The sequence below is a fragment of the Netta rufina genome (assembly GCF_964035555.1).
Source record: "Netta rufina genome assembly, chromosome: 17".
Classification (NCBI taxonomy): Eukaryota; Metazoa; Chordata; class Aves; order Anseriformes; family Anatidae; genus Netta; species Netta rufina.
Genome location: NC_140141.1, coordinates 6484825 through 6510369, shown reverse-complemented (window position 1 = coordinate 6510369; position 25545 = coordinate 6484825). Strand labels below are relative to the sequence as shown.

At 59.2% G+C, this 25545-nt stretch overlaps 2 protein-coding genes across 3 annotated transcripts in view; one reads left to right on the top strand and one right to left on the bottom strand.

The window, feature by feature from the left end:
* Positions 1-14271, top strand: part of IGLL1 (immunoglobulin lambda like polypeptide 1) — a gene marked incomplete at its 5' end in the record, with an annotated part of 35930 nt that extends 21659 nt beyond the window's left edge. The window contains 4 exons of one of the 2 annotated variants that reach the window (XM_084297549.1): positions 8540-8608; positions 8727-9005; positions 11979-12014; positions 13762-14271. In XM_084297549.1, coding sequence (XP_084153675.1) covers positions 8563-8608; positions 8727-9005; positions 11979-12014; positions 13762-14084 — 684 coding nt within the window. In that variant the 3' untranslated portion in view covers positions 14085-14271. Of the gene's footprint in view, positions 1-8539; positions 8609-8726; positions 9006-11978; positions 12015-13761 lie in introns of those variants that run through there. The other variant, XM_084297550.1, reaches the window with a different exon arrangement.
* A 7223-nt stretch (positions 14272-21494) lies between these two features.
* LOC311215942 (carbonic anhydrase 15-like) lies at positions 21495-25545 on the bottom strand (the record flags this gene model as incomplete). The annotated part of the gene is made up of 8 exons (XM_084297375.1): positions 21495-21701; positions 21978-22144; positions 22301-22367; positions 22632-22724; positions 23061-23221; positions 23322-23492; positions 24122-24157; positions 25479-25545. 8 exons carry the CDS (start codon positions 25543-25545, stop codon positions 21495-21497), a joined length of 969 nt encoding a protein of 322 aa, XP_084153501.1.

Sequence of the window (25545 nt, the reverse complement as noted above, 5' to 3'; positions counted from 1 at the left end):
CCCATCTGAGGCAAGGGGCTGCGTGCGAGCGCTTTGCGCCTGGGTGCTGCCACGTGTCCCCAGCACGAGGCCGGGGACAACCCCCCTGTGCCTGCCGTGGAGGGGCCGGGCGGGGAGGAGAGGAGCAAGGCGCGGGACGTGGCCAAGAGCGCAAGGCTGTATTTGCATGGAGGGGCCGTGCTGCGGCCGGGCAGGGGTTTAAGAGGGAGTCGGGGTCCACGGCACAGCCCCGTCGGTGTGGGGACGCGCAGCTGGTGGGATCTCGCCATGGCCTGGGCCCCTCTCCTCCTCGCGGTGCTCGCCCACACCTCAGGTGCTCTGGACACACTCGCTGCGCCCGGCCGGGCCCTTTGGGCTGCTGCGCGCTGAGGGCTGTGCGAGTGGGGCACTCGCTGAGCCCGTTTTCTCCCCTCTCGTCTCCCTCTCCAGGTTCCCTGGTCCAGGCAGCGCTCACTCAGTCGGACCCAAAGTCGGTGAACCCAGGAGACACCGTGCAGATCACCTGCTCCGGGAGTAGCAACTACTATGGCTGGTTCCAGCAGAAGACCCCTGGCAGTGCCCCTGTCACCGTGATCTATGACAACACCAAGAGACCCTCGGGCATCCCCTCACGATTCTCTGCTTCCACGTCTGGCTCCGTGTCCACGTTAACCATAACAGGGGTCCAAGCCGAGGACGAGGCCGTCTATTACTGTGCGAGCAGCTACAGTAGTGATGGTTTTAAATTGACACAGTGACATAGTGCAATGGGGAAGTGATACAAAAACCTTCTGCCATTGCAGGAGAAGCTGGCTCCCTGCTGTCCCATCAGATGGTGGCGCAGGTCCCTGACTCAACACTTCCATTAGGGCCCAGTGCTGCCGGTGGCCATGCCTGCTGTCCCTGCTCTGCCCTACAAAAGAGTCCTAAGGCTGTGCCTATCCCTCAGGGACAGGATGGCCCCAGCAGACCCATCCCTACCCCATGTTGCAGGACCCAGCTGTTGGGAGGAGCAACAGCTACAGGTGGTACCAGCAGAAGACACAGGCACTGGCCCTGTCAACGTGATCTATAGCAATACAACAGTCCCTCGGGAATGCCTTCACGATTCTCTGGTTCCACATCTGGCACCACAAACACGTTAACCATCACTGGGGTCCAAGCCGAGGACGAGGCCGTCTATTTCTGTGGTGCCTGGGATGGCAGCGCTGGGCACGGCAAGTCCCAGCAATGGGGAAGTGAGAGGCCAAGCTGCTGTGGTACCAGGGCCCCTCGGGTGCCTGCTGCTGCAGCTTGGGCCTGGTGTAGGACCAGGAAATGCCCCCGTGAGCTGGGTCCTGCTGTGTGGCACGTGCCCCGTTCCTGCACAACCCCTCTGTGCTGCCTGCAGGAGCCAGGGCAGAGGAGCAGCAGAGTAAGGGGGAAGCGCAGGTGCTGGGGCTGGGGAAAGCCCCAGACGGCTGGGGCTGGCGCTGAGCTGGAGATCGTCTCCTCCCACCCTGCTCCACGCTGGGCCGTCTGCTGCCGCCTGCCCAGGGCCTGTCCCATCTTGGTGTGAAGGCCTCCAAGATGGAGGCTTGGCACTGTGGTGGTTTTACTCGAGCGGGCAGCCGAGCCCCACCACAACCGCTGTCTCAGCCCCCCGCCCCTTCAAAGGGGAAGGGGGAGAAATTACAAGACAATGAGCTCAAGGTTTGAGATGAGGATGATTTCATAGAATCATAGAATATCCCGAGTTGGAAGGGACCCGTGAGGATCATCAAGTCCAACTCCTGGCACCGCACAGGTCTACCCAAAAGTTTAGACCATGTCATTAAGTGCACAGCCCAAACGCTTTTGGAATTCAGACAGGCTTGGTGCAGTGACTACGTCCCTGGGGAGCCTGCTGCAGTGTGCAACCACCCTCTCGGTGAAGAACCTCTTCCTGATGTCCAGCCTAAGCGTCCCCTGCCTCAGCTTAACACCGTTACAGCAGGTCCTATCACTGGTGTTTACAGAGAATAGGTCACCTGCCTCTGCACTCCCCCTCGAAGGAAGTTGTAGACTGCGATGAGGTCCCCCCTCAGCCTCCTCTTCTGCAGGCTGAACAGGCCCAGCACCCTCAGCTGCTTCTCATACGTCTTCCCCTCTAGGCCCTTCACCATCTTCGTCGCCCTCCTCTGGACGCTGTCCAACAGTTTAATGTCCTTCGTGTACTGTGGTGCCCAGAACTACATGCAGTACCGGAGGTGAGGCCGCACCAGCGCGGAGTAGAGCAGGAGAATTACCTCCCTTGACCGACTGGAGATGCTGTGCTTGATGCATCCCAGGATAGGGTTGGCCTTCCTGGCTGCCAGGAAGGGGCACGTAGTGATAGGACAAGGGGTGATGGTGTTAAACTGATAGCAGGTATATTTAGGGTAGATACCAGGAAGGAATTATTCACTCAATGGTGGTGAGGCTCTGCAACAGGCTGCCCAGAGAAGCTGTGCCTGCCCCATCCCTGAAGAGCCCAAAGCCAGGCTAGACAGGCCTTTGGGACACCCGGTGTGGTGGGAGGCGGTGTGCCCATGTCTGGGGGCTGGGGAAGGTGGGCGGTAAGGTCCCTTCCCACCCAAACCATGCGGTGATTCTGTGATTCCTAGTTTGTCAGCCTGTGCCCGTTGCCTCTCGTGCCTGTTGCCTCTGAGAAGCGCCTTTTTCCATTTCCTTGGTGCCCCTGCAGGAGCGGTCCCTCAGCTAAGACACCTGCTGGCCTCTTGCTCTCGGGGCTGACAAACGCCAGCCGTCCCAGTGCGAGCGGCGCTCTGAGCCCTTTGCCATCCTCGGGGCTCCTGCTAAAGCAGCCGCGGCCACTGGGGGCCTCCTTAACCCAAGGCACTTTGCTGGCCCCGGTGTGCTGGGGGTCCTGCCAGTCCCCGGGGCCTCTTCTGTTGAGCCGCTGCCACCTGCTCAGCCCGTGTGCCTGAGCAGGCACCGGCTGTGTTGGGGAAAAGCAGCAGCGGCCACGGACATGTAAAGCTGTGTGCGGGGAAGATGGGGCAATGGGGTGCTGAGGCCAGAGGTGTCTGCACCTCACAGCGGTGCTGTGGGAGCTGTGAGCGCTGCGTAGTACCCATAGTACCCGTAGTACCCGCCAGCCCCTGTGTCCCTGCTCTGCCTGGCTGCTTGGTTACATGAGTGCAGGGCCCCGTCTGAGGCAAGGGGCTGCGTGCGAGCGCTTTGCGCCTGGGTGCTGCCACGTGTCTCCAGCACGAGGCCAGGGACAACCCCCCTGTGCCTGCGGTGGAGGGGCTGGGCGGGTAGGTGTGGAGCAAGGCGCGGGATGTGGCCGAGAGCGCGGGGCCGCATTTGCATGGAGGGGCTGTGCTGCGGCTGGGCAGGGGTTTAAGAGGGATTCGGGGTCCACGGCACAGCCCCGTCGGCGTGAGGACGCGCAGCTGGTGGGATCTCGCCATGGCCTGGGCCCCTCTCCTCCTCGCGGTGCTCGCCCACACCTCAGGTGCCCTGGACACACTCGCTGCGCCCGGCCGGGCCCTTTGGGCTGCTGCACGCTGAGGGCTGTGTGAGTGGGGCACTCGCTGAGCCCGTTTTCTCCCCTCTCTCCTCTCCCTCTCCAGGTTCCCTGGTCCAGGCAGCGCTGACTCAGTCGGAGCCGAAGTCGGTGAACCCAGGCGACACCGTGCAGATCACCTGCTCCGGGGGTAGCGCTCACAGTGATGGCAAATATTGGTATGGTTGGTTCCAGCAGAAGACCCCTGGCAGTGCCCCTCTCACCGTGATCTATAGCAACAACAAGAGACCCTCGGGCATCCCCTCACGATTCTCTGCGTCCACATCTGGCTCCACAAACACATTAACTATCACTGGTGTCCAAGCCGACGACGAGGCTGTCTATTACTGTGCGAGCTATGACAGCAGTGCTAGTGCTGACACAGTGACACAGAGCAATGGGGAAGTGATACAAAAACCTCCTGCCATCACAAGAGAAGCTGGCACCGCGGTGTCCCCACAGATGATGGCAGATGTCCCTGTCTCATTGCTGCCCTTGCAGCTCTGTGCTGCAAGTGGCTGTAACTGGTCTCTCTGATCTGAACTCCCACAGAACCCCAGGGCTCTGCAATTCCCTCAGGGATGGGATGGCCCTAGAAGCCGCATCCCTGCCCCAAACTGCAGGGCCCTGGTACCCTGGTGCTCCCAGGCTGCTCCCTGGACCCTGATGGCTGCCTCCCTGCCCGGCTACAGCCACTGCCCTGGGGCATCACTGCGGGGACTCAGCCTGCAGAAAGCACCAAGAGACCACAATGTGTGGATCACTAAAGAGCCAGGTCAAAGCTTCAACTTCAGACCATGACAGAGGATGTTTTGTGTGGCTGCTGTATGAGTCTCAGAGGCAGCCCAAGGTTGGCCGTTTTCTGCTCCATCATGCCCCACAAGGACAGACCCCTGAGCTGCTGCAGCACTGGCTGTGTTTGCCCAGTGCCACAGGTTTGAGCTCATGCTGGGTCTGCGCAGGATCTCCAGCCTGCCCCTGGGGGACCTGGGCAGCCCCTGGCCCTGGTCCCTGCCGCAGCCACGTCCCCAGGGCCAAAAGGACTGCCCAGGACCCTGCTCCTGTCCTCATCCTGCTCCCTAACCCCAGCACCGGGGCTACCTCTGGGTCTGAGGGCGAGGGCTCCTGCACATCACCGGTTCCTGAATGTCCTGTGTAGGACATTGCTGCATTCCTGTGAGCATGCTGGGGCAGAGGGATAAGGGATCTGTGGGGGAAGTTAGAGGGGCGCAGGTGCAGTCTTGTCCCAATCCTTGTTCCCAGGACCTTGGTACACTGTGGGAGGGATGGGCAGAGCAGCACCGAGCACCTGCAGCCCTGGGGGAGATCTGCACTTTGCTAACAGCCCCACTCCCTGCCCCATGTGCTGCTGCCCTTGCCTTCTGCATGTCAAGCTGCCCGGGACTCTGGGGTGGCAGATACCAACCAGATGAGGATCTAGGAAGCAAGCAAGCAGGGACTCTGCTGCAGCCCTTTCCCAGCCCCCTGGGACAGGCTTTCCCCATGGCAGAGCCCAGTTTGGTGCCATCAGACCCTATGGATGCTCCCCATGGCAGTTCTCTGGCAAAGATTAGTCCTTCCAGCCCAGCACGGGCACCGTCTCCTCGCCGTGTGGTCCCCTTAGCCTCTCCATTCCAGCTCTCCCCGGCTGTTTGGCCACGTAGCCACAGGAGCTGGGGCGGGCGCTCCATGTGCTCCACTTCTGGGCCTGGGTGCTGCCACGTGTCCCCAGCACGAGGCCAGGGACAACCCCCTGTGTGTGCAGTGGAGGGGCCAGGCGGGTAGGTGTGGAGCGAGGCGCGGGACGTGGCTGAGAGCGCGGGGCTGTATTTGCATGGAGGGGCTGTGCTGCGGCCGGGCAGGGGTTTAAGAGGGAGTCGGGGTCCGCGGCAAAGCCCCGTCGGCGTGGGGACACGCAGCTGTTGGGATCTCGCCATGGCCTGGGCCCCTCTCCTCCTCGCGGTGCTCGCCCACACCTCAGGTGCCCTGGACACACTCGCTGCGCCTGGCCAGGCCCTTTGGGCTGCTGCGCGCTGAGGGCTGTGCGTGTGGGGCACTCGCTGAGCCCATTTTCTCCCCTCTCTCCTCTCCCTCTCCAGGTTCTCTGGTCCAGGCAGCGCTGACTCAGTCGGAGCCGAAGTCGGTGAACCCAGGAGATACCGTGCAGATCACCTGCTCCGGCGGTAATGGCTACTATGCCTGGTTCCAGCAGAAGACCCCTAGCAGTGCCCCTGTCACTGTTATTTATTGGAACACCAACAGACCCTCAGGCATCCCATCGCGATTCTCCGGTTCTGCATCTGGTTCAATGGGCACTTTAACCATCACTGGGGTCCGAGCCGAGGACGAGGCTGTCTATTACTGTGGGAGCTGGGACAGCAGTGCTAGTGCTGGCACAGTGACACAGAGCAATGGGGAAATTATACAAAAACCTTCTGCCATCGCATGAGCAGCTGGCTCCCAGCTGTCTTCTTGGAGGGTCGCACAAGTCCCCATCTCAGCACTTCCCTTGGGGCCCAATCCTGAAGGTGACCATGCCTGCTGTCCCTGATCTACCCTCCAAAAGAGCCCCAGGGTTCTGCCCATCCCTCAGGGACGAGATGGCACCAGCAGACCCATCCCTGCCCCATGCTGCAGGACCCAGCTGTTGGGAGTAGCCTAGGCTATGGCTGGTACTAGCACAAGACCTCTGGCACAGTACCTGTCACCGTGATCTATAGCAACACCAACAGTCCCTCAGGAATGCCTTCACGATTCTCTGGTTCCACATCTGGCACCACAAACACGTTAACCATCACTGGGGTCCAAGCCGAGGACGAGGCCGTCTATTTCTGTGGTGCCTGGGATGGCAGCGCTGGTCACGGCGAGTCCCAGCAATGGGGAAGTGAGAGGCCAAGCTGCTGTGGTACCAGGGCCCCTCGGGTGCCTGCTGCTGCAGCTTGGGCCTGGTGTAGGACCAGGAAATGCCCCCGTGAGCTGGGTCCTGCTGTGTGGCACGTGCCCCGTTCCTGCACAACCCCTCTGTGCTGCCTGCAGGAGCCAGGGCAGAGGAGCAGCAGAGTAAGGGGGAAGCGCAGGTGCTGGGGCTGGGGAAAGCCCCAGACGGCTGGGGCTGGCGCTGAGCTGGAGATCGTCTCCTCCCACCCTGCTCCACGCTGGGCCGTCTGCTGCCGCCTGCCCAGGGCCTGTCCCATCTTGGTGTGAAGGCCTCCAAGATGGAGGCTTGGCACTGTGGTGGTTTTACTTGAGCGGGCAGCCGAGCCCCACCACAACCGCTGTCTCAGCCCCCCGCCCCTTCAAAGGGGAAGGGGGAGAAATTACAAGACAATGAGCTCAAGGTTTGAGATGAGGATGATTTCATAGAATCATAGAATATCCCGAGTTGGAAGGGACCCGTGAGGATCATCAAGTCCAACTCCTGGCACCGCACAGGTCTACCCAAAAGTTTAGACCATGTCATTAAGTGCACAGCCCAAACGCTTTTGGAATTCAGACAGGCTTGGTGCAGTGACTACGTCCCTGGGGAGCCTGCTGCAGTGTGCAACCACCCTCTCGGTGAAGAACCTCTTCCTGATGTCCAGCCTAAGCGTCCCCTGCCTCAGCTTAACACTGTTACAGCAGGTCCTATCACTGGTGTTTACAGAGAATAGGTCACCTGCCTCTGCACTCCCCCTCGAAGGAAGTTGTAGACTGCGATGAGGTCCCCCCTCAGCCTCCTCTTCTGCAGGCTGAACAGGCCCAGCACCCTCAGCTGCTTCTCATACGTCTTCCCCTCTAGGCCCTTCACCACCTTCATCGCCCTCCTCTGGACGCTGTCCAACAGTTTAATGTCCTTCGTGTACTGTGGTGCCCAGAACTACATGCAGTACCGGAGGTGAGGCCGCACCAGCGCGGAGTAGAGCAGGAGAATTACCTCCCTTGACCGACTGGAGATGCTGTGCTTGATGCATCCCAGGATAGGGTTTTCCCTCCTGGCTGCCAGGAAGAGGCACGTAGTGATAGGACAAGGGGTGATGGTGTTAAACTGATAGCAGGTATATTTAGGGTAGATACCAGGAAGGAATTATTCACTCAATGGTGGTGAGGCTCTGCAACAGGCTGCCCAGAGAAGCTGTGGCTGCCCCATCCCTGAAGAGCCCAAAGCCAGGCTAGACAGGCCTTTGGGACACCCGGTGTGGTGGGAGGCGGTGTGCCCATGTCTGGGGGCTGGGGAAGGTGGGCGGTAAGGTCCCTTCCTACCCAAACAACATGGTGATTCTGTGATTCCTAGTTCTTCAGCCTGTGCCCGTTGCCTCTCGTGCCTGTTGCCTCTGAGAAGCGCCTTTTTCCATTTCTTTGGTGCCCCTGCAGGAGCGGTCCCTCAGCTAAGACACCTGCTGGCCTCTTGCTCTCGGGGCTGACAAACACCAGCCGTCCCCATGCGAGCGGTGCTCTGAGCCCTTTGCCATCCTTGGGGCTCCTGCTAACGCAGCCGCGGCCGCTGGCGGCCTCCTTAACCCAAGGCACTGTTGTTGTGCTGGGGGGTCCTGCCAGTCCCTGGGGCCGCTTCTGTTGAGCCGCTGCCACCTGCTCAGCCCCTGTGTGCGAAAAGCAGCAGCGGCCACGGACATGTAAAGCTGTGTGAGAGGAAGATGGGGCAATGGGGTGCTGAGGCCAGAGGTGTCTGCACCTCACAGCGGTGCTGTGGGAGCTGTGAGCGCTGCGTAGTACCCATAGTACCTGTAGTACCTGCCAGCCCCTGTGTCCCTGCTCTGCCTGGCTGCTTGGTTACGTGAGTGCAGGGCCCCGTCTGAGGCAAGGGGCTGCGTGCGAGCGCTTTGCGCCTGGGTGCTGCCACGTGTCCCCAGCACGAGGCCGGGGTCTACCCCCCTGTGCCTGCGTTGGAGGGGCCGGACGGGGAGGTTGGGAGCGAGGCGCAGGATGTGGCCGAGAGCGCGGGTCCGCATTTGCATGGAGGGGCTGTGCTGCGGCTGGGCAGGGGTTTAAGAGGGAGTCGGGGTCTGCGGCACAGCCCTGTCGGCGTGAGGACGCGCAGCTGGTGGGATCTCGCCATGGCCTGGGCCCCTCTCCTCCTCGCGGTGCTCGCCCACACCTCAGGTGCCCTGGACACACTCACTGCGCCCAGCCGGGCCCTTTGGGCTGCTGCGTGCTAAGGGCTGTGCGTGTGGGGCACTCGCTGACCCCGTTTTCTCCCCTTTCTCCTCACCTTCTCCAGGTTCCCTGGTCCAGGCTGCACTGACTCAGCCGGCCTCGAAGACGGTGAACCCAGGAGATACCGTGCAGATCACCTGCTCTGTGGGTGGCAGCTACTATGGCTGGTTCCAGCAGAAGACCCCTGGCACTGGCCCTGTCACTGTGATCTATGACAATACCAAGAGACCCTCGGGCATCCCTTCACGATTCTCTGCGTCCACATCTGGCTCCGTGTCCACGTTAACCATCACTGGGGTCCAAGCCGAGGACGAGGCTGTCTATTACTGTGGTGACTACAGTAGTGATTTTAAATTGACACAGTGACACAAAGCAGTGGGGAAGTGATACAAAAACCTCCTACCACCACAGGAGCAGCTGGCTCCCTGCTGTCCCCTCAGATGGCAGAGGTCCATGACTCAGCACTGCCCTTGGGGCCCATTGCTGCAAGTGACTGTGCCTGGTCTCTCTGCTCTGCCCTCCCACAGATCCCCACGGCTCTGACCATCCCTCAGGGACGGGATTGCTCCAGCAGCCCCGTTCCTGCCCCAAACTGCTCCCTGGTACCCCTGTGCTCCCAGGCTGCTCCCCGGGCCCTGATGTCTGCCTCCCTGCCCGGCTACAGCCACCAACCACAGCCTTTCCTGCATGCAGCAATGCCTGCACCCTTTTGTCCGTCTGTGCACCTGCTGAGGTCCTTTGCCAGGTCCATGATGAAGGACCACCTCCCCTGGGATGGCATGTCAGGACAGTGCCTGCTGTCCCCCACGCAGCCCACTGAGAAGGAGAGACGGACTTTCAAGATGCATTTTGTTGTCCTTCATTGCTGTCCAGTAAAATGGAACTGAAATCCCATTGACCCCTCAGAAATGCTTAGAAACTACTCATCCAATACAGGTGGTTTCGGCTTCAACTAAATGTTTTGCAGGTAGTTTTGATGACTTTTGTCATTTGCACCAGTGCTTAAGCTTTCGCAGAGGCAAAAGAAACCTCTGAAACAGAAAGTATTTCCAACCACAAAGTCCTCGATGTATCATTTGTTTTCTAGTGACTCAGGAGATTCACCAGCTATGTCTCTTTCTATAACCACTTGCAGAAACCACAGCATTTGAATATTTTTGAGTTCATTTTTAAGTCAGTGCCTTCATTCCAGCTGCTCTGGCTGGGCATCCACATCCCCTGCACATTTTCTTTTCCTCTATGGAATGATGCCGGCAGCTGGGACAGGGCAGTGGTGCTCCAGTGGGGTAAAGCTGGGCCCAGTGACCTCCCACCCCACCACAGTAATAGATGGGGTGGGAGGGATGGTGTACAGCCACCGAAGGCAGGCTGGCCAGGACTGGGGGGGCTGCCCTAAAAGTGGCCAACAAGCAATCGGTATTTGGGAGGTGTCTGAGCGGGGATCTGACGCGTGACTTCAGCCAAGACCTTGGCCAATGGTGGCACAGCTGCTGGATATCCCCTGGGAGAGATGGGGAGGATGCACAAATACCATCCCCACTCCGTGACACACAGCAGGCAGCTGGGCTTGGCCGCACACAGGGCTGGGCTCCCGCTTGGGCTGCATCTGCGCAGCCGTGCACTGCTGAGGGTGCTTCCTTGGTGGTGGGACCCAGCTGATCGCCCTCCATAAGTCGCTCCGTGTTCACCGACGGTCATTCCCAGCAAAGGGTGAGTGCCCAGGTTCTTCCTGGCCTTTTTTCATTTGTTTTCAGTTGGTTTTGTTTTTGTCCTCCAACTTGTCTATTTGGTTGTGGTAGCATATCCTCAGTCTGTCGAGCCACACTGAAACGTGCTCACGTACCTTTCCCTGATGGGCAGGAAGGTTGCACAGGCTGACTGCTCTGTGCTGCTTGCACAACTCTTTTGGTCCTTTGAAATCTGCAGAGTCCCTGCTGGTCACAACCTGGGCTGCATTATTTGGGTCTTGTTCAACTTGTCTGAGTGCAGGAGCTCCTTGGTAAAGATATATTATAAAGATCTGTTTGCTGGGTGGTGTGGTTACTTAGAGTTATGAAACAGAGCTCTTTCTCCTAAAGAAAGCTCCAGGTGTGCATTATGATTTGATGGGGGAATGTACAGGGGGCTGAAATGGAAGGCTTTGGGTCTGAGCAGACTGGCTGGTCTGGCTGGCCAAGGACAGGAGTGCCTTGGCTAGTGGGGTGCTGGTGACTGGGAGTCCTGCAGACAAGCACATCACATTTCCTCTGGACCTCCTACCTCCAGGGAAGCTCTTTTAGTTTGGCAAATGATCTGTCCACAAAGACTTTGAGTTATTGGCTGAAGGTGATAGGGGCAGCACTGGAAATTTCCTGCAAGGTCCAAAACCCTGCTGGTACAGCCTTGACCATGTTGTGAAGGCTTTCCTCCTAACTTCACGGGGGCAGAACAGCCCCGGCCCTGGAGCATCACGTTCCCTGGCATGGCACCTCCCTGCCTGCCCTGTCCCATCCCTCCTGGGCAAGTCTCTGCTGTCTCTGTGCCCTTCCTTCTCCCTGTGCCCAAATCCCTCCTCTCTGCCCTGCCTTGGGCATCATCCAAATAAACACTGGGCCAGTGCTGCCCTTGCAAACATGTCTTCAAGTCCTTCCTCCTTGGTCAAATATGATCACGCCACCACCATGAGCCATGGCCCTGATCAGCTCAGAGCTGAACTTCTCACTGCCATGTCCTGAGCTCGCTGGGTTGGTGAATGTTTCCTTTTCTTAGGCGAGGAGATTCCTCCACACTGCAGCGCTTTGTCTGGGGTCTGTCCCTGTGCTCAGGGGGCCAGGAGCCCTCCCTGGAGGAATGCTCTGGCAGCAGGGATGCTCTGGCAGAGCCAGGGAGTGGAGCAGGAGCCCTCTTGGGTGCTGGGGCTTGCTCCACGGGGGCTGGTTCCATCTCCTGCAGCAAACACAGGAGCACTGAGCATGGCTGCTGCAGGGCCCTGCTGCAGTGGGGGCAAGAGAACAGCCCCAGAGGGGACACGGGGGCACATCTCCTGTCCTGGCCCCAAGCAGCACCAGCGGCTGGGCTCCAGCACCACCACGGGGACAGCGTGACAACAGCTGGGGACATGAGGAACCTTCATTCCATCACTGCCATCCCATCGTGTCCACCCTGTCACCTCCATCCCATTGTGTCCATTGAGGAACCTCCATCCCACCACTTTCCATCCTGCTGCATCCATCAGGACATCTCCATCCCACCACCTCCATCCTAACATCTCCATGGGACCCAAGACTGCCCCTGCCATGGCGTGGGAGGTTTTTGCATGGCCCTGTATCACTGTGAGGTGTATTTGGGGCCGGGACCATGTTGACCGTCCTGGGTAAGTCGCTGACCTCGCCTCGGTCTTTCATGGCCTGCCATGAAATTGTGACATTTTGTCGATTTTGGGTGATTTGGGGGTTTTTCTCGGACTTGGCGGTGGGCTGGGGTCTGTCGCCGGTGCAGGGACGGGCTCTCAGCGCGTTGTCGCGGGCTGTGTCTTGTCCCGGCGGACTCTGGTGTGCACCACAGAGGACTTGGGGTTATTTTGACAATTGAAAGATTTTAAAATTCGGCCAGAAAATGTGCCTGAGTTCTGTCTCTGCCAGAGACAGAACTTTTCAAAAAATCAGAAAATTTCAGAAAATCAGACTTAGGTTGATAAGAAAGTCAATTTTTGTCTTTGTCAAGAAATTAGTTGATAGTCTTTATTGTTAGACCTTTTCTCTTGTCCTAAGGACTTAGTCCTCAGGACTTAGTCCTCAGGACTTAGTCCTGAGGACTAAGTACTTAGACTAAGAGGACTTAGACTAAGTCCTGAAGTTCTTCGTCCCCGGTCCCTTCTTGCCGGGGACCCTGAAGTGGCCCCGGTGCTGTTGGTGAGTCCGGGTGACACTGAAATGACTTGTCCTTGGAAGCTGAAATTCAATTTTTCAGAGGTATTGAGCATGCTGTTCAGGTAAGTGCTGTCAAAAAAATTGTTATTTTGCTAAAAAGCAGACAGGAATAACTTTATTGCTTCTGTGTTTGTAATTTTTAGAAGAAATTAGCCAAAAAAAAAAATCTGACACAAATCACTCAGCATAAGTCCAAGAAAAGTGTAGTTTACCAGTTTCATCAGCAGAAAAAATTTTAATTGGGGGTTTCTCGTGTAGATAAAGATACAGATTTAGATTTGTGGCTATCGTACATTTCATGAGATAGCCATCTCAGAAAGTACAAATATCCTTTACCAGCCTTTCCCATGGTGATTTTTAATTGTACTTATTTCTGAAATGAGTCTGAACATTCCTTAAAGCAGAGCTGGCCAGAAAATTGGCTCCTTCGTCTTTAAAATTTTAATTAAAATTAAAAAAATAGCCACACAACAGGAAAGAAATGGCATTATGGCAACTAACCAGAGTTCTAAAACTGAATCAGATTCAACAAAATATATATGGTTGAAATTGTGTTTGTGTGTATATATATATGTATAAACATACATATATGTATAAACACATATATGTATATATACATATATGTGTGTATATATATGTATATACATATACATGTGTATACATATATATGTATATATACATATATATGTGAATATATATACACACATAAATATAAAAGATAATGCTTATATACATAAATATATATAATATACATTTATCATAATCATGTACATAATATATAATACATGTATATGTATATATGATGTATATTGCATAATTTATATATATTATATTAGTATATAGTTATATATTTATATATTAATATATCTATATATGTAATATATGTGTGTATCTATGGATAATATATCTTTAATGTGTTTTATCTGAACACAGATCTATAATATATGTGTATATATATATATACACATAGAGTGTCTATATGTAACACGAGGGTTTATGGATGTGTGTGTGTTTTATACATACAGCCTTATACACACGCACACATACATAGGTGGATGTGTGTGCCCTATCTCTGCCTCCACTGGGGCTGTCAGTGACGCGCTGTGGGTCAGGGTTGATGCCAGCTGGGGTGGAGACGCGCGGCGGGGCTGCTGTGGTGGGGTCTCATGGCCTTCTCCCCCTCTCTTGCAGGCCAGCCCAAGGCGTCTCCCACTGTCCACGTCTTCCCACCATCCGAGGAGGAGATCACCTCGCACAACAAGGCCACCCTGGTGTGCCTGATGAGCGACTTCTACCCCAGCCCGGTGACGGTGACCTGGAAAGTCAACGGTTCCGACCAGAACAGTGGCGTGGAGACCTCTGCGTCCCAGAGGCAGAGCAACAACCAGTACATGGCCAGCAGCTACCTGACGCTGAGTGCTTCAGACTGGAAGAACGCCAACTCCGTCGTCTGCCAGGTCACGCACGACAACAAATCCATCGAGAAGACCCTGAACAAATCCGAGTGCTCGTAACCCCGACGGGGCACAGCCATGAAGACAGTGGCTCCTCACTCTTCCCATCCCTCTTGGCCACTGCTGGTGACAGCAGCCCCCCCTCCTCACCCGGATGTCCCTCTTCATGCCCCCGCCACCCCCCCATGCCTGTCCCCTGCTCCTGTCCCCCTCCGCCGGGTGTCACACGAATAAACACCAACACTGAACTAGCGCTGGCTCTGCATCCGTGTCTCTGTGTCCTTGTGCGCGCCAACTGCCCCGCGCGGAGCGGGGTCAGCCCTGGTGTGGGGAAGGGTTGGGGGGGAAGGCACACACTGGTAGTGCTGGGAGTGCTTGGGGTTCCTGGCTGAGCACTGGGAACACTGATGCACCCCCCCAGCACCTCCTACACCAAAGGCAGGGCACTCTGAGGCAGTTTGGGGCAGTCTAAGCACTGTGCTGGCCCTGAGAGCTTGGCCATGGCCTTGTCCCTCACTCTCTGGCGTCTGGGTGCCGGGTCCCTCACAGGGACTTGCTGCCCTTGCTGCGTGTGCTGGGGACATGGCCAGTGCTGGCTCCGTCCCTGTGTGCTCAGTCACCCCAGTGTCCTGTGGGTGGAGATGCCGGAGTGGCCGCTCACACGTTACGCTGTCCCCGTGCCTCATGCCTGCAGCAGCCTGGTCCCCACACCATGTGCCCCTGTGTGTGTCCCATCCCCATCACGGCCTCAGGGAGGTTTTCCTGTGGCCCCCACAGGGCAGCTCTGGGCAGAGACCCTAGCAGCCAGCAAGCAGAAAGATCTGTGTGGCTGTCAGCCCTGTGTGCTCCCACCGAGTCTGTCTTGTTTGCCTCAATGTCTCCATCCATCCGGCCCACCCCAGCACATCTGCCCATCCACCCCATTCACACCAACATCTCCACCCACCCAGTCCATGCAAACACCTCCATCTATCACGTCCACCACAACACCTCCACACATTCATCCGTTCGTCCCGGTATCCCACCTACACCAACACCTCCATCCACTCACCCACCCACACCAACACCTCCATCTGTCCCACCACCCTGCCCTCCGCCCACCCCACGTCTCCATCCAGCTGTTGGTGGGTGCAGGAGCAGGGGCCGGCCACACTCTCAGGACAGAGATTTTTGTATGGCCTTAAACCGATGCTGGAGGAGGGACACAGACACCTGCACTTGGTGCAGCACTGAAGCCAAGTCTGGCTGTTTTCTTCACTGTGGAGTTGTGACATTTCAGTGATGTGGGGGACTTTTCTCCACTTTGGGAAGGGGCTGGGAGACATTGATGTGCACTCAATGGCACTGAGGACAGTGTTTGATGGATGGGATCGGTCTCAATTTCATTTTCTTCCTCCAGCAATTGAATTTTGTCAGTGGAAGGTGAAATCCTGCTTTGTGTCCCGTGCCTCTTTGTTGGGATTTCCCCAGGGACCAGCAGTTCTCCCCCAGCATGTGCCGGACTTGTGGCCTGCAGTCGCCGTGTCCCTGAGCTGAGAGCTGGGACCTGCCGAGGGGGTGCAGAGCTCCTACGCGAGGATTTCTCAGGAGATTAAGCCAAAACTACAGTACAAATACCCTTCCAAATACAAACTCTTACAGATCCGGGGGGGCAAAGCTTCTGCCCACTGCCCTGCTCCTTGCCTGGCCAAACCTCCAAGGGGTCAGCGCCTGCTGGAGCAGCAACCCCAGACGTGCCAGGAAAGGAAGGGCCTCAGACAGCCCCTCCGTGGCACCGGGGCTCTCTTGGGCAGCAGCTCCCTGCCACGCAGGTCCCCGCCAGCCCCATGTCCCTGCCCAAATTGCTGCCCTCTGCCCATGGTCACAAAGCCAAGCCCCGAGGCAAACTGCTGCAGGCTGCCCTGCTGCAGTGGCACAAGTGCCAAGATGGGCTCAGGGAGGGTGGCTTTTCTTTTCCTTCCCCTCTCGGGAAGCTGGAGGCTCAGTGCTCCTGACAGATCTGGCAAATGGTGCCCTGAGGCTCTGGCTGGAAAATACCGTGCAGGGGTTCCCAGCTGTGAGCTGGGCTCTGGCTTCGGAATTCAGACTTTGGAGGGGGGAACTCACTAATTATTGATTAAAAGATTTTGCTAAACCATTTCCGTAAGCAGCAGCCCACTGAGGAAAGCGTGCTGAATTATACATCACAGCGCCGTGCTGCCCTGCCTCCCGCAACAGGGCCGCTTTGCACCCAAAACAGGGCCTTGGCATGGGGCGAGGCAGTGCCACCCGTGGGGGCACGGCAGCGCCCTGGCTGACCCCCCCAAGTTGACCCCCCTGCTGTGGTGGGACTTGCTAACGAGAAAACGTGCTGATGGAAAACAACCCAGGGGCTCCGCACCCAGCTGCAGCTCTCGCTCTCGATCTGCGGTGTCCTTTGGTGAAATTTTAAACAGTCGCCTTTTTTTTCTTTTTCTTTTTTTTTCCCCAGCTTGCCATTAATTTCAAATCGAGGGGGACCTAATTTAGTAAATGACACGCTTCAGGAAGGCTTTAATTAGCTGCAGACGGAGGCAGCTGGTGCTCCCACAGGGTCTGGATTGCACAGGGGGCTGCGCGCCCAGGCTGGGGGTCGTGGTGCTGGCTCAGCGGGGGCTCCGGGTGGGGGGGCTGATAAATGGGGGTAGTTTCTCTCTACCAAAAGGCCAAATCCCCTCCACATCTGTGCCCCCAACCAGCCGGGGCGTGCTCTCATTTCCCACCCATCACCCCAAATCTCACTGCCGGTGAGCCTGGGCATCCCCACCAGCTCGTGGGAGCTCGGTGGGTTGGGGCGACGTGGCAGCAGCTCCTGCCATGCAGCAGCAGCGGGGCCGGGGCACAGCAGGGCGGGGGCGTCCCCAGCCCTGTCTCGGCAGCTGTGAGCCACGCAAATAGCCGAGTTTCCTGGAGGCAACAGGGCTGAAACTCGAAAGCAAGAGCCGGGCGCTCAGAATAGCCTCAGCTGGCCGGTGGGAGCAGGCAGAGGGGCAGCTCGGTTTAGGGTACAGGGTGAGTGTGAGGCCCTGGGGGCTGCCCGCCCCCCCCAGCTTTTCCAGGAAGGTGTGGGGCAGCGTATCCAGCTGCAAGGGATCTCCAGCTGCGGGGGCGCACAGTGCTGAGAGCCCCTGGCCCCACCAGCCCCACCGTGCAGCTGTGCGGGGTCGGGGCGTCCCCGAGCTAAATTTACTCCCCATTCTCCAATCAAAACTTGCGCTGGGGGGCCCGAGCTGGCAGAAAAAAGGAAGTGAAACGGTCTCCAGCGAGCGCTGACGTGTGAAGCAGAGCGAGCGCCGCGCCAAGCGAGCGCCGCGCCGCGCGCCTCGGGCTGGGCCGAGCTGGCCTGGTCTGGGTCGAGCTTGGCTTCTGCTTGGGGATGGCAGCACCGTGCCAGGGTGGGTGCCCAGCCTGGGCGACCCAGCACATACACACACACGCACACACACGCACATACACACACATGCACACACACACACACACACACGCACACCCTGCCTCACCGAGTGCACAGGGCCCCCAGGATGCGGCACCGCCAACCCCACACAACCGGGGCTGGGTGCGCTGCTCTGCCCATGGCCCTGTCCCCGTGTGCCACGCCCTGCCCATGCTGGGCCCCCTGTTCCCACTCCACCACTGGGTCAACCTGAATCCTTGCTGACAGATGGAATTACTCCAGTAATTCCTGCCTGCCTCCAGGCAGCGCCATGGCTGAGTTTGTCCATGACACTGCGACCTGCCATGAAATGCACGAGGCAGACTCAAGAATCCCAAAATACGGAGCAGATTTCCCAGAATGTGTGAAATAAAATATATTAGGAATGTTCCCCCTGCAGCACATCCCTGGCTGCAGGCAGCTCAGAGAGCACAGCTTCCATTGCACCATGATTAAAGGGGAATTAAATGAAATTAATAAATGCTTCAGGCGGGCTCAGCAGCAAGTACCACCTGACCGAAATCGCCCGCTCTCAGAGAAGAGAAAATTTGCATGGCAGTGGCAAAACAGCAACCGCCCGCTGTACAGCTGGGCAGCCCGAGCAGCCCTGCTGCTGGGATGTTTTTTTCTGGAGCCATGCACTCAGCCCGCGCAGCGGTAAATAGCAACAAATAGAAACTGCATGGCTTGTCCAGGTCATAAACAAGCTGAGCCAACTCAAAAATAAACACCTCTGAGCTACTTAAAAATATTTGTCATTTCAAGTTTAGCGTGTTAATAAAGTAAAACTCCCAACAGAGCTATGCACCTGTTCTGGAAAGGAAGCAAACACTTGTTTTCTGCCGGTGTTTACTGTAAAAAGCCACGTTTCCTGATGCAGGTGTGCCAACAAAGCCATCTCTTGATGTCCTGAAAACAGCTCGTCTGAAAAATGAACGTGAGTTGAGCTTCATCACTGTTTAAGACTCCCATGAACGGGTTTGTAGCTTGCTGTTGGGACACATTGGGAGCAGGCACAGTGCTGGGGCTGGGGAGGTGGCGGCGGGGAGGCAGGAGCGGGGCCAGGCCCAGCGTGTGTGCAATGTGTGCAGCGATGTGCTCTGCCCCAGGCCCTCGGGCATGAGCAAGGTGCTTGTTTCACTGAGCCGTTTGGGGAAGTTTTTAAGCCAAATGCTGATTTTTCTCCCCACTTTGACAGCCTGACAGTGCCAGAGTTGTGGCATGGGGGGGAACTCACGGGAGGTGATGGGGATGTGGTGTGCACCCCGGGGCTGGATCCTGCACCCCACACAGCGCTGCCCCTGCCAGCAGCCACCGTGCTCTGAGCACACCCCATCCCCGGACAGACAGACGGCCTTCCCCCAGCCCTCTGCAGCCTCCCTGGGCCAAGTGTTGTTTTTTAAGTGTTTCTGCCATGTTTTTCAGCATTTTTAGAAGGGCACCGCGAGCTGGTCATCGCATGTATGTGCAGCTGCACATCACCAGCCCCACAGCTGGGCCTGCGCTCCCCTCTGGCCAGATGTGCTGACCGCAGCCACGGGGCTCAGGGGCAGCACTTTCTCTTGCTAAAAATCGCATCCTGGCCGAAAACATGTGGCCACTTTGGCCAAACACCAGCTGGCGGCCAGGAATAGCCATGGCCACGGCACGCTCGGCTTCCTCGGAACAAACTTTCCAGCACGCGGCACTGAGAGCGCCGCTGCCTGGCATGGCAGCCAGCAGGGCCAGGAGCAGAAGCTCATTTTGGGCTCCATTTTGGCAATGGCTCAGAGAGGGGGTTTCCAGGCAGCTCCCCAGTGATGGTTGCTGGGGTTTGGGAAAATGGGGGGTGAATAGCTTCTGCCCCCCGACTCCAGAGCAGGCTCTGGTCTCATTTTGCTGCAGGGAACTGGGGGCATGTCAGTGCAGCAGTTTGTAGAAGCACCTCAAACACTGCAAATGCTGCAAAGTGCAGTGATAACACAAGAAGTAATGGCCTTAAATTGAAAGAGAGTAGGTTTAGGTTAGATACCAGGAAGGAATTGTTCACTCAATGGTGGTGAGGCTCTGCACCAGGCTGCCCAGAGAAGCTGTGGCTGCCCCATCCCTGAAGAGCCCAAGGCCAGGCTGGACAGGCCTTTGGGACACCCGGTGTGGTGGGAGGCGGCGTGCCCATGGCAGGGGGCTGGGGAAGGCGGATGTTAAGGTCCCTTCCTACCCAAACAACACAGTGATTCTAAAACTGGGCCATGAAAGTGCCCATCCTGCAGCCATGTTGAACACTGAGGCTGAACCATGGATGCAGTGAAATTGTGTGTGTGTGTGTCTGAGGGGGGCTCACATGGCCAGAGGGCTTTGTGCCTCACTCCCCAGAGCCACCCGGTGCCACTGTGGCCACAGAGACTGGTCCCCTCCAGCCACAGGCCACCAGTGGTCCTGCTGGGCCCAGGGCCGCTCTGTGCCACGCTGCTGCACAGTGCCCCACATTTTCCTGGGGCCTCTGCTGTCCCCAGCCACACACAATGGGCTTCTGCACTGCTCCTGGCCCTGTCCCCCTCCCCAGGCTCACCCATGGGCATGTTCAAAGCCCCTTAATGTGGGGACACCACAGGGCACAGAGGACGCTGCCCTAGGGCAAGGTGGCAGGGACCAGCCTGCAGCCCCCACACTGGCCGTGGTTCACCAGGGGCAGGCACGCAGGGTCGAGCGTGGCCCCACACGTGCCGGCTGGCCCTGGCCCCAGGCACCCTCTCACCCCCTGCACAGCACTCACGGAGCCCTTGCGGGCAGGTCAGTGCTCAGGGCCCTGAGCATGGCCGCTGCTCCAGGGCGGTGACGGCCGGAGCTTGGCTGCAGTGACCAAGCCGGGCCGTGCAGGTGCAGCACCAGCACCCCCGGAGTCCAACAAACTGCTCCTCCAGGAAGGTCTCAGTCCGGACCCAGCTCAGGCTCGTCCCCTGCCCTGGTCTGCAGTCAGTGCATGGGGTCATTGCCAGACACCTTCCAGGCCGCCTGCCTGAGATGTCTCTTCCCCTCTGTGGACCTCAGTGGGAGCCCAAAGGCCAGACGTGGGGGATACTCAGGCACCCTCCTGCACCCATGGGTGCTGCAGCCCCCCAGGAAGCTCCGTCTCACCAGGGGTTCCCATCCACCCTGCCGTGGCCCTCTCCCAGGGGCTGTCCTGAAGGAGCCAAGCTCGGGCAGTGGCTGTGGGGGCCACAAACGCTCTGTGGCTGCCAGGGGTCCCCTGGGCTCCCTGGATCTGCAGCGCACCCACACCCCAGCCCTGGCTGGCTCCGTGCAGGCCTGCAGCACCGTTTTCCCCCCAGAAATGAAGAAAAGCCCAGGCAGCCCCCCTCTGCTGCTGGCCGAGGACCTGTGCTCTTACTCCCATAACTTCAAAAGAGGCTGGAAAGGCCTGGAGCATCAGCACCGTAAGGATGGGTCACAGCTCTGTGTGGCTCTGCCCCGAGGCGCGGGCAGGGCAGCGCAGGCACAGCTGCAGCAGTTTCTGCTGGCCTAAAATTAGCTTCTGGGAAAGGGCCACAAATTCCCCGTGCTGCACCCCGCGGGGCTGAGATGTGCCACGTCCCCATGACAGGGCCCAGGGGAAGGCAACGTGGCCACGTCTGCACACACGGCAACCACAGGGACACGTGCTGGGCCAGGATTCGGCACCTGGGGCTCACGGTAGAGCCGTGCACCATCGCAGAGCCAGCCTGGCCCCATCCTGCTGCCCCCAGCTCCCTGCAGCCCCCCGTGCCACGTACCCATCACCATCACCACTGAAGGGACATGGAGCCGGAGGCAGTGACGGGGCCAGGAGCTCGCCTTTATTCCAGCCCTGACAGGCCCCATAGCCCCGCAACAGGGTGGCTGAGCCCCACGTCCACACCAGCCAGGGCTGCAGCACTCTGGCCCAGCTGCTGCCCCGATGTGCTTTTTTTTATTTTTTTCCCCATTTCCCATGAATCAGACGTCGCCTTGCTTCTTTGCAAAGATTTTGGGGGCCAGGAGGTGACGGGCGGGGGTGCTGGACCCTATGGGGATGGCGAGAGGGGGCTGAGCAGGGCCAGCAGGAGCAGCGGGGACAGGAGGTGGCAGGGGCAGCCGCGGCTGGAGGTGGCGTCCCTGGAGGCAAAAACCTTGCGGCTGTGGAGCGGCTGCGGCGGGCGGTAGTTGTTGGTCATCTTCTGGGGCACAGCGCCCGAGGCCGGGAAGTAGACGGTATTCACGAATGCCCACAGCTGCCAGGGGGAGAGGTGTGGGGTTGGGAGCCGTGCCACCGCGTGTCCCAACCCTGGGGCACACATGGCTCAAACACGGGGCCAAGTGAATTCATCCACCCACCCTGCTCAGCTCCCCCAGCCCCACAGCCCAGCCCAGTGCCCCAGGAGCAGACATCCCCTTTACCTCCCCCGTATTGTTCAGGTGTAAGGAAATGCACAAGGAGCACGATGCTCATGGCACGGCTTTTGGCCACCTGAGGCTCTCCAGCCCCACGGCAGGGCTGCCCACGCTACCTGCGCCCAGCCGATGTCCACGGGCTCCTCAAACACGGTCCAGACGACGGCCTCGCTGCAGTCGGGGGTGGTGAGGGAGCCCTGGTAGCGGTAGTACCTGGAGAGCCGGCTGGCGCGTGGCAGCAGCGTGCTCAGGCGGAAGGTGGAGGCCAGGTCCACAGACTGCCCTGCGTGGCGAGATGCGGGCACTCAGCCCACACCAGGACAGGGGACAGCGGGGCCACCCCCATCCACTGCCCCACAACCCCCTCATTGCCCCAGCCCACCCCCGGACCCCTCCCCTCCTGCTCGTGCCCCAGGGCAGGAGCACGAGGATGCCTCACCAGCGTGGGAGATGTTCCTCAGGCCACTGACAATTGTATTGTAGTTGGGGTTTGGGGCTTCAGAGACCTGCAAGGCAAGAGCAAGCAGTTCAGGTGGGCAGAGCCCATCCTGCAGCCTGGCAGTGGGGTGGAGGAGTTTGCAGTGGGGCCCCTGCTTTATACTATATTGGGGGACTCTCAGGCAGGGATTGCCCAGAGCCGGCATTTCCCAAGGAGCCTTTGGGAACACATACGGGTCCTCTGGGGACACTTGCCCCCTGGTCACAGCAGTGCTCTGCTTGAACCCACAGGTGCTGGAGGGCACCAACCCCATGAGCCACCACCAGCCTACCTGGAAGAAGCAGCCCAGGACGGCCAGCCCGCTCGGGTGCCCCTTGGCCTCCCCCAGGGTGCGGTACTTGGCGTTGATGTGGACGATGTGCAGCTGGGGAAAGACAGAGGGGCTGAGCATGGGTACCCAGCCGAGCCCCCACCTCACCCTGACCTCACCAGGCACTGGGTTGGGAGAGCAATGTGCCCGGGGGCAGAGGTGGGAAAGGGGGAAAGGGGATGCACAGCCTGTGTGCCTGAGCATCTGCTCCAGCCGCAGTGAGTCAGTTTTGCTCTACTCTGACAGACCATAAATACCTTACAGGCACAGAGGCTCGTTTGTCCAAGAGGATCCCAAGGTGTTTGGTGGAGCCGCACCCACGCCCACCCTCCCTCCCTTCCCCGACTTGAGACATGATCCCTGTGGGCACCGGGGCTGCTCCCCGCCTACCTCCATGGGGAGCTGGTGCCCGTCCAGGGTGTGCTCAGAGCCATTTGCGGCCGGGCTGCCCCAGTGGAAGTGGAGCTGCAGCGCGCGGTACCGGCCGGGGAGGCCCCCGCCGCTGATGGCGATGTGCTCGGAGGCCGGCTCACCCTCCAGGCTCAGCATCACTGCAAGGGACGGGATAGGGACAGGGCTGGCCCCGCGGGGACACTGGAGAGCTGCAGCACCAGCGGGAGGCTGAGCCCATCATGGGGGCAGAGCACCCACCCGTGTGCCCGTTGTTCACCAGCTTCCACTTGCCCGGGGGGGCCTGGTCATAGCCCTCGAAGACGATGTCCCCAAGGCCGCTGTCCCTCTGCAGGCGACGCCTGTTGATGTTCACTGGGGACTGCTTGCTGCCGCCACATGTAGCCTTCAGCTCCTTCCAGTGGCTGGGGCCTGCGGGGGGCACGGCCGTGTGAGCTACCTCCACCCCCAGGGGTACACAAGGATGAGGGTGGCCAGGCCCCCAGCTGGCCCCGCAGTCCCTGCACCATCTCCATCCCTTCTCTCATTACCCTGAGGAGGTTTTTGGCTGGAAACCTTGGGAGCTGCAGCGCCCCCCCCCGTGCTGCCCACCCCGCAGGCTCCCCATTACCCGCTGCCTTCATTAAGGAGCAGTCCCCACAGCTCTGCTGGGGCATGTGGCCGGCTTTGTGCGGCCCTGGCTGCCCTCCGCCAGCCCCGCTCCTCAGCCAAAACCAGCCCTGGCCTCTGCCCACCTTGGTTTAATTGTTGTGAAGTCAAATCTCTGCGGGGCAGCAACAAGCAGAGCCCGGCCACTCGCGCTCCTGGACACGGCTGACCTGCTGCGGTGGCCGGGCACGGTGCACGTGCACCCGAGGGCTATAAAGCAGCTGGGCTGTAACAGCTGATTAAATGCTCCTTGAGCCTTAATTAACCTTTTACAAGCTATTTGTGTTCTTCCAAACAATGTGCCCCCAGGCGTACCGAGGGCAGGTGCCTCTCAAGGCAGGGAGGGCACCAAAACAGAGCCGTGCCCTTGTGCCGGGGCTGTCCCCACTCACCACATTTGGGGTCCTGCGAGTCGTAGCACCACTGCCCTGCGGGAGAGAGCACGGGTCAGGGGGGCCACGGGGGCACCCCAAAACCCCTCTTGTTGCAGAGAAACCCCCCTCAGCCACCTGAGCCCCGCCTGGTGTTGGCATTACCACATGCTCACCCCCTCTCTGCCTTCCCGGGCAGCTCTGTGCATTTTGGGTCACCCCCTGGGGGTGGCCGGGCCCCATCTCCGCAGCCCCAGCCCGAGGGGGGAGGCAGTCACGGGGGGCTGCAGCACCCTCAGTGCCCCCACGGCTGGTCAGGCAGCAGAAGGTGGCTGCAGCATGCAGGGGTGGCCGTGGGCAGGTCTGCACCCACGCCACGGGGACAACACTCGCCCCGTCGCCTGGAGCATCCTCATCCAGAGCCGCTTCCCTCCCACCAGCGCTGCTGTCAGCGCTCAGAGGCAGGCAGCACGGGGACTCGCTCCACACCGGGCTTCAGTGTGGCAGGGAAGCGGGAACACCGTGGAGCTGGAGCTCCCAGGGCTGCGGGCTTTGCTCCCATCGCAGTCCCACCAACCAGCCCCAAATCCCTGCGTGGCAGCACGGCCCCCCCGGCACCACACGTGCCCGCAGGGACTGGCTGCAGGGTGCGGATGCTGTGCCGGGGGAGCAGTGGCACAGAGCAGCCCCCGGCCTCGGCCCTTCGCAGCCACCCGCGGGGATGGGCCAGGCAGGCAGCCCCCGCTGAGCCCTTCCTGCACCACCTGTGCTGCTGACAGCCCAGCCTGCGGCCCCGCATCCAGATCCCTGCTGCACAGCAGCTTCAGAGGGTCTGGAGCGGGATGGTGCCAGACTCGGACTGTCCCCAGGACAGGGATTTTGGGCTTTCCTCCCCATGCAGTGGGAGCTGAGCTTCTCGGGATCCCTCAGAGCCGCAGCATGCTGCCCTTGCCCCACCACAAGCATCCCCTGGCAGGAGCCAGATGAGCGCCTGCTGCTGCCAGTCTCATCCCAAAGCAGGGTGCCCGCATGCCCTAGCCCAGCACAGAAGCCCCAGGCTACTTGGAGGTTTCACCCACGGTGACGTTCCCTGGGTTGCATCCCAAATCCCAAGTTCCTGAATGCCCACCCGACCCGATCAGCACCCACCCAGCCACCTCTTAGCAGGGCCAACACCTCCCCAGCCCGGCAGCACAGTGGGGACAGGGATGTCCTGCAGGGATGGGGCAGGACCAGGTCCCCCAGTCCCGAGCTTTCTGGACCCGTATCCACTCCCTGACAGGTGGAAGGGGAACAAACCGCTGGCACCCGCGCCCCACGCCCGTCCCTCCGGCCACCCCAGGCACCAGCAGCGCAGCGGGCAGGCAGTGCATCTCACCTCCCGCGGCCGCTCGGATGACAAGAGGCAAAGTCACAAAAGTTATCCCCAGCCCCTGCGGCCCCAT